The 9,005-nt window shown below is 37.9% G+C and overlaps 1 protein-coding gene across 1 annotated transcript in view; it reads left to right on the top strand.

Annotated features, from left to right (window-relative positions):
- Positions 1-9,005, top strand: part of DENND4C (DENN/MADD domain containing 4C) — a 105,286-nt gene that overhangs the window by 69,532 nt on the left and 26,749 nt on the right. Inside the window, exons 19-21 of the mRNA XM_006864471.1 lie at positions 2,026-2,145; positions 3,391-3,540; positions 5,937-7,093. Of these exons, the coding sequence (XP_006864533.1) occupies positions 2,026-2,145; positions 3,391-3,540; positions 5,937-7,093 (1,427 nt within the window). The remainder of the gene's footprint in view (positions 1-2,025; positions 2,146-3,390; positions 3,541-5,936; positions 7,094-9,005) is intronic.

Here is a 9,005-nt window from a genome sequence, read left to right as displayed (position 1 = left end):
GGAAAGAATTTGTCACTCTTTCTTCCTAGTCTGTCTTTGTTTGGAAGCTCATCTGAAACCTGTCCACCATGGGTGACCCTGCTGGTTATTTAAAATACCGGTGGCAGAGCCCTCAGAATCACAGCAACTCAAATCACCACAGCACGACAGACACAAGTGGTGGCCGTTTGTTTTTATGTTTGGTTCTTACCTTTCCTGATTTCCTTTTTATAAAATCTCTCTTGTTCCATAATGAGAATCATTACATTTACTCATTTGTATTTGTACAACACACATTAAAAAGTTTCAAAATTACTATACTTTACTGTGAGTAAAAACCCACCTAAAGATTTCAGAGGCCAGGATGGCCAAACTTTGTCTATCATATTTCAGACATATTGTCAGGAGGGACCAGTTGCTGGAGAAGGATATGGTGTTTGGTAGGGTGGAGGGTCAGAGAAAAAGAGGAAGTCCCCCAGCGAGATGGATTAGCAAAGTGGCAGCATCAGTGGGCTCAACCATGGCAACAATTGTGAGGTTGGCCCAGGACCAGGCAGTGTTTCGTTCTGTTGTGCATTGGGTTGCTATGAATCTGTACCAACTTGATGACACTTAACAACAGCAATAAAGAGTTCAGAATTTAGTTTATATTCCCCTATGAATTCAAAATTCTGAGTTCAAATTACTTGGATTCATCTGCTCACCAGTCCACTTTCTATGTAGTTATGTTATTCATTGAAATATAGTTGGCTTCACTTGTGTTTATTTGCATTCAGTTTTAGCTTCCCACCCCCAATTTTGTTAATTTAAACAAAAAAACATAGTATAATAAATGGCCCATCAACCATTTCTGCCGCGATATCATCTGGGTTTGATATTTCATTGCAATGGCCACATAGAACTCAGGCAACATACTTAGAATTGTAGAGTTTACTAGGGAATTAAAGAGGTTCCAATACAGGATCAGAAAATGCTCAGGGCACAGTTGTTCCAGTCAACTGCTGATAAGTGCCACAGGACACACCATTCCACCATAAACCTCGACCTGAAGGCACTCAACTCTAGCTCTGTGGGTCAGCAATCCTAGCCCTCCCACTTACATGCCTGGAGCACCCCGTTCTACAAGTAATTTTCCTGTCCAGGGTCACTCAGCTTTACTTACTACATGGGCTGAGAAGCTCACTGCTCTGTCTGATGCTCTGGTTTTTGATTCTGTTGCTGCTCCTTCTCTGCCACTCCTCTGATTTCAGAGCTTTTGGTCTCTGAGTCTTGGCATCCAAAGTATGCGCTCTACTCCTGGCTCGCTCTTTTTGGTAGTAGTGTGAGATTTCCTCCTCCTGCTTCTGAGATGGCTCTTTTAAACCCACATTAGAGTTCCAGGTTTTCACAGCTACAGTGTATTCTGTTAACATCCACAGCTGTATCATGTCACCCGTCAGTATCTTCTCCCAACATCTCTTACGCAGATCCATCAGAGCAAAATGGTATTGGTCGGTATTTACAAAATCTATGGCTAGAAAGACATTAAATAAATCACTGTACCATACGTAGAAATTAATAGATTTCTCAGAATTAAAAGCAATACAAGAATTCATACTTTGAGGCTTTTCCTCCATTTTCCTCCATCTCTTGTAGGTAACTAGTTTTATTATTTTCTGGTTTATAATGCCTACATCTCTTTTTGCTAAAGTAAGCAGACATGTATGCTATTTTATTTTCTATTCCTTTCATACACAAAAGGTAGCATGTGGTAGACATTCTCCCAAAGAGACTTTTCAAAACATCTTGTCCAAATATCTTAATTTCAGATAAGGAAATTGAGATTTAGTGCTTCCAAATGTGTAATGTTCTTTAGTCTCTGATGTTTTTGTTTCTACTGTTGTTTGCTTCATATCATTGTTTAAAATGCTCTGTGTGCTTTGTGGGCTTTCTTTCTTCTTTTTCTCCTAATTGTGATGTAGATCAATGGAATTTCCTTTTGCTATTTTACAGGTAGATTATAAGTGTATTAGAACATTATATATAAATATGCATTATTTTTAACAGGTGGTCAGTCTGACCAGGGCTATGGGTCTAAGGATGAACTTATAAAGGAGGATGCAGAAATCCATGTCCCTGAAGAAGTAGCAAGAGAATTGACCACTAAAACAAAAATGCAAACAGAAGGTTAAGTACTGATGCTTACTAGCTTTATTTAGAAAAATAATTAAAAGCTCATCTTACATGATCATTTTGGAGATATCTTTCATAAATACAAGGTCTGGCTTGTAATATACTATGTACTGTCATCGAAAGCAACCTTGAAAGGTGATTTCAAGTGAAGAGACTCTTAGAGACTGTAATTGCAACCAAAATGAGGTATTTATTTGGTTAAATTACATCATTATCATTACTTTGACAGAACCAGGGCTAAACTTGCAAACTGGTATTCTTAGCCAAAAAACTTAAAGCCCATTACTGTCTAGTCAGTTAGACTCATGGTGATCCTGTAGGACCAGATAGAACTGCTTGTAGTTTCCATAGCTATAAATCTTTGCTAAAGCAGAGGGCCACATCTTTTTCTAGTGGAGCAGCCGGTGGGTTCAAACCACCAACCTTCTGGTGAGTAGTCAAGTGCTTAAGCATTGTGCCATGAAGGCATCTTACTTGTATTCAAGTGTCTTTTGGTAGCATAGCGGGTTATGTGTTGGACTGCTAAACTCAAAGATCACCAGTTCAAACCCACTAGATGCTATGCAACAGAAAGATGAGGCTGCCTGTTTCTTTAAAGACTTTCAGTCTTAGAAACTCAAAGGGGCAGTTCTACTTTGTCCTGTAGGTTCATTATGAATTGGAATTGACTCAGTGATGGTGGGTTTTTAATGTTAAAATACTTGTTCACTAGAAGTTATTCAAATATCTAAGTGCCTGTTTTTCATTGGTTGGTTAAACATAGTCTGTGATTTTCCTGGTTTTCATAGGACTCGCGGAACTTAATAAGATGTAGTAATCAGCTTAGGAAGTTGTTGTTGTTAAAGTGACATTGAATTGGTTCCGACCCATAGCGACCCTGTATAGAAAGGAGTTTTTTGGCAATGTGGTGATAAGCTCTTCTTCCTATTCTTTTGCACAAAAGTTCACTTTATTTGATGGTGTCACTTATCTTAAGCTCTAGAATTATGTAGAAACAAGCACCTTCTCTAGTTGCCGAGGAATATAACTGAAGACCTCTGCCTTAATCGATTCACCCAAGAATGCTTAGGATGATTGCATACTTACAGCATTTATCTCAGTCAGTATTGGTGGTAATATTTATGGCATAAGGCTAATCAGACACAAAAAATCTTAGAGAGAAAATATATAAAAATCTGTATGGTTTCTGTTTAGTATTGGCAAAGGTGGGAATAGTTACATCTAAACATTTTTTTCTAGATGTTTGTGATAGTGCTGCTATTGTGACAAAACATCCACAACCTTGTCCAGAACCACATAGTTCTCCTGAGCCTCCTGCGTGGGGCAGCAGCAGCATTGTGAAAGTCCCATCTGGTATATTTGATATCAACAGCAGGAAAAATAGCTCTGGTGAGTCTCTGTTTGCTGGTTATTAAATATGTGACATATATGCCTATGGATACATGTGTGTATTTAATGACATTAAATGCTTAATAGTAATGATCATGCAAAAGAACCAGAAGCAATTTGAAATTCTAGAGTTGTGTAGAGAAGTAGTATTTTTTTAAAGCAGGATATTTCGCTTGTTTAGCTGTCCTTTGTTCTTTTTGAGCCCTCTTTCTCATCATAGAAAATGAGGGAAGTTTGTAGGGCCTCCTATCTCATTCAGAACAGAACCAGTAGTGTTGACCGGATCTAAGAAAGGATTCTGATTGGCAAGGCATTTCCTTTCGCTTCAGGGAAACACTCACACCACTTTTGCTCGACACAGATGTGGCAGTGAGCCTTTAACTTGGGCCCAATTGCTATAGGCACCCTTAGCCCCTTATCATCTGTGATTAAATATTTGTTATTAATAACTTGTGTGGACCCCTTGAAAATTGGGTTTTTGGTTTATGTTGTAAAGCAAAATCTAACCCATTACCATCAAGTGGATGCTAACTCATAGAGACCTTATAGAACCGAGTAGAACTGCTCCATAGGGTTTCCGAGGCTGGAGGTCTTTATGGGCACAGCCAGCCTCAGCTTTCTCAGTCATGTTCTATGTCAGTCAGATCCTCTTAAGGCATGTATCTATGTATGTATTTCTACTTGATAGGAAGTTGAGTTTATAACGTGTTTTAGAGTGGAGCTCAAAGGGTAAGTCTAAAGGTTTTTTTGGGAGGAGAATAACATATATTCTAGATCCCATTTTCCCAAGCAATTAGGAAAAAGGAAACAAAGAGGAGGACAGTACTTTCTTATTGTCAAAGTTTTTAAATCTTCTAAGAGTATTGTAGTGGAAATGGTCTAAGGACTGACATGTTCACTTCCCTTCTTATCCATTTGATTCCATATTGTATCTTGCCCTAGAAAGGTGTTCCATTTGGAAAAGGCGATACAGTAATGGGGCTTTTATCAGTACATCAGTCAGATTAATTATAAGATTGAACATAAGGTACCAGCAAATTCTTGGCAATACTGTGAGATTTATTCATTAATATTTGCAAAGATCTGTTTCTCAAATTTTGATAAAAAAGACTTCAAAGCAGGTACAAGTTTTGGAGTTATAAAATAGACTAATTTCCCCATAAAGCTATAAAATATCTTTAAATATATATTATTAGTTTTATTTAATTGGTATAATTATTAGATGATGCCAGTTTGAAAGATTTAAAAAAGACCTTGTGATGTACAGCTTATAATAAGGTTAATCAGACACAATAAATCAATAATCAATTTGTAAGGAAAGAAACAGATAGAAAAATCTGTATAGTTTCTCTTTAGTATTGGCAAAAGCTGGAATGGTTACAAGGTCATTGTGCTTTTTAAAAAATAAGTATTATTCGTACACAGGAATGGGTAGACTTGTGTTTGAATAATGCTTCAAATAGGAAGTAGCCTTTTATCTTGGAGTAAAAAAATTGCACAGTAGCAAAGAATAAAAGACTGCATACATTTCCCAAAGCAGGGAAGGTTCCCATAGCTGCTGGCATGTTTTGTGCCATTTGAACATATAAGACTATAACTTCTGTGAGGGCAGAGACTATGTCTGCTCTATGTACCATTGTATTCCTACCATCTCATACATTGGGTGCTAGTAGGCATTCAAATATTTATTGAAGGAATGAATATATCTGAAATTTTTTTAACTGCTCAATTTTTTTTATCAGCTATCTTGGAATTTGACAATTTTAACCATTGGATTTGGATATTTTTATTTTGAGGCACTTCTTTTACTTTGAAACAGTCAGGTTTGGTTAGAGCAAATAATTTCTCCTCCATGATTGTACATTCCTGGTAAATATTTGTTTAATTGAATACATGAAAGCTAAAAATAAAGAGATTGTAATTTCTTTTGAGGTTTACTTCTTAACTGAGAATATACCTTTTAAATTGAAAGTAAGACCCTTAAAATGTAGAAAATAAAAATAATTTTACATGTAAGAAATATTTATAGTCCTATATTTATTGATGGAGTCCTGGTGTGACACTGTGGGTTAATGCGCTGGACTGTAAAATTGAGTTTGAACCACAGGATTGGCTGTTCAGGCTTACCATCTGCTCCTTGGAAACCCTATACAGGGTTGCTTTGGGTTGGAACCGACTCAGCATCACGTAACAACATATTTATTGATAAATGTGTATGTTTGTGAATAGCATTTATACCTGCAACATTTACTTTATGATCCTTTTTCTAAATGTATTTTCAGATTTTTTTTTTTTGGAGCATGTGTCACTTTTATAATTAGAAACACAAATGTTTTTTAGAAAAGTTACATTTAAAAATTAAAGACTAATTTTTAGTATTGTACTTCCTATTTTAGGTAGTACATCGAATGTCCTGTTTTCTACTCAGGACCCCACTGAAGATGCCATGTGTGGTGAAGCTACTAATCTTAAGAAGAATAATGAGAGAGGAGAAAAAAGGCAAAAGCATTTTCCAGAGAGAAGTTGTAGTTTTAGCTCTGAAAGTCGATTAGGAATGTTACGTAAGAAAAGCAGCTTGGATTTGAATTCCAGTGAGGTGGCCATCATGATGGGAGCAGATGCCAAGATTCTGACAGCGGCACTGACGTGTCCTAAGACTTCTCCACTTCCTATTTCAAAACCCCACAACTCTGAGTACCTTGCTGATACTAGGACTCGTGTGGGTGAAAGCACTTGGGAGTCAGAGCATAGAACATCTCCGGTGTTAGAGATACTTGAGGAGAGCCAAGAGCTCCTAGAGCCTGTGCTTGATGATAGCGTAGCGAAAACTACCATGATAAAGGATGTATGTGATGGTCGACAAAAGGATAACAGTGGTGATCGGTGTAGAGTCTTGAAAACAGAGTCCAAAGACCCAGTAAATAAGAGAAATAGTTTTTGTGGTGTTGCTAAAGCTGTTGAAAGGGAAGATGTTGAAGCTGGGCTAGATCCTTTGTCTCTTTTAGCCACTGAAGGTACAGGAGAAAAAACTCCTGATTCTGAAGATAAAATGTTTTCTCCAGTCATTGCACGTAATCTAGCTGATGAAATTGAAAGCTATATGAACCTGAAAAGTCCCCTAGGTAACAAGTCTTCCAGTATGGAACTACATGGAGAGGGAAGCAAGGAGCCTGCCACTCCCACCTCATTTATTCACCCTTTAGAGAGAAGATCAAGCCTACCTTTAGATCCTGGTCTGCCAGCACAGGAAAATCCTGAAAGCGAAGAGAGCTCTCTTGCAGTGTCCAGGTCTAAAACTTTTACTGGGCGTTTCAAGCAGCAAACTACCTCTCGATCTAATAAAGAGCGTTCCACTTCTTTATCAACATTGGTGCGTTCCTCACCACATGGATCATTGGGTTCTGTAGTGAATTCTCTGTCAGGGCTAAAGCTGGATAACATACTCTCAGGACCTAAGATCGATGTCCTGAAGTCTGGTATGAAGCAAGCAGCGACAGTAGCCAGTAAGGTGTGGGTAGCTGTATCATCTGCCTACAGCTACTCAGATGACGAGGTAAGAGTGTTGGGTATGTGGTCTATCTGATAATTGAAAAGCTTGTAAAAATAAATGATTTATTTAGAGATCTTGCAGCTTTTAGTTGCATATTATAAAACTTTATGTATATTCTTTTTGAAATTACTTGAATATAAATGTAAGAAAATTAATAATATAGAATCAAATATCAGGACCATTTTAATAATTTCTGTAACCTATTGCTGTCACATTGATTCTAACTTAGCAACACTATAGGACAGAGTAACCTCAGATGCTTTCCTAGGCTGTGATCTTTGTGGAAGCAGATTACCACACCTTTCTCCTGCGTATAGCTGCTGGTGGATTCAAACCGCCAACTGTTTCAGTTAGCATGTGAGTGCTTAACTATGATGCCACCAGTACTCCTATATAATTTCATATAAGTCTAAATCAAAACATTAAATTTATTTCTTTGAAAGCACTAATAGTGTTTGAATCTAATATGAATGCCGTACTCATTATGGAGTGAACCATCACTAAATGGGTACATTGTCTTTCAAGATGTGTATGAAGTTTCCATGAAGGCTGAAACCCCAGAAGAGGATATACTTAAAGATTCTGATTATATCTTAATTATACTGTCTTGATGTTGGTATTATAAGTATTTTTAATTCCCTCTTTGCCTATCTGTACTGAAATTTTGTTTTGTACACGGTTTTGTAACAAGTTAGCCTTCTTTAAAGCAAAACCAAAGAAAAAGGAAACCGTTGGCAAGTGTTTACTCTCTAGACAAATAGCATCAATCACTGTAGTTGTCAAGAACTACAGTGGTTAGAGTTGTATTCATGTTGTATTCCTCTAATAGTAATGGTTATTCTGAACAGTCATATTCCCAGCAGAAATTATCACCATAGCCTTATTTGAGAGGACTCATAGAGTCCTGGTGTGGTGCTGGTGGGTTAATGCGTCAGACTGCAAAGTCATTTGAACTGCAAGGTTGATGGTTCAAGCTCACCAGCTGCTCCTTGGGAACCCTATACAAGGTCACTATGGGTCGAACTTAATGGCACTTCACAACAACAACAGCATATTACCCATATTGATTGTCAGGTGATGTTAAAAAATGGAGAAGCTGAGTAATTTCTCTAAGGTCACATAATAAATGATGGAGAAGCCAAATCAGGTCTGACTCTAAAGTCCCTGCTCTGCTTGTCTGGAACCTCTGATTCCTTTAAGGAGAGTGAGCTATAGAATTTCTTTATTTTTGATAATTAATATTGGGAGACACCCTACACCCTAGACATATACCAGGGACACAACAATCTGGATATTAAACCTTGCTTTAACGAATGCATTGTTGTGTACAGAAGGTAAATTCCAAATAATAGTGAGAAGAGTTCGTGGTTATGAGAAATATTGGAGCAGTGATTTATTTACGGAAAGGCCATTGTTACCGAGTTTGTTTCAACTCCTAGTGACCCGACAGGATAGAGTAGAACTGCTCCATAAGGTTCCAAGACTCAGTCTTCATATGAGCAGACATCCTCATTTGCTCTTGCAGAGCAATTGGTGAATTTGAACCACTAATCTTGTGGTTAGCAGCCCAACACTTAACCCAACCCACTGAACTACTAGGCTCCTTTTTTTTTTAAGTTTTTATTGTGAATTATGTGTTAGTTTACATGGTGAAAATTCTCTTTACATTCATACTATCATACTTTGTTTCATTGCAATGATCACAATCTCCGGCATACATCATCAAACACCCAAAGGGTACACCCCACACGCCTGCCCCCAGCCGCCAGCACAGAACCCCTCTCCCTCCCTGAGTCCAGAGTCCCCGGCTGCTCCTTCTGCCCTCGTCATCATCTCTGCTTCCATCCCTAGTTTCACTGCCTTCCTGGACAGGGTTCACTCTTCACCCTTCATGGTTTCAGGGATCTCTGCTCCT

This window comes from Chrysochloris asiatica, unplaced genomic scaffold (genome assembly GCF_000296735.1).
Source record: "Chrysochloris asiatica unplaced genomic scaffold, ChrAsi1.0 scaffold00065, whole genome shotgun sequence".
Lineage (NCBI taxonomy): Eukaryota > Metazoa > Chordata > Mammalia > Afrosoricida > Chrysochloridae > Chrysochloris > Chrysochloris asiatica.
This window is presented reverse-complemented; position numbering and strand designations above follow the sequence as displayed.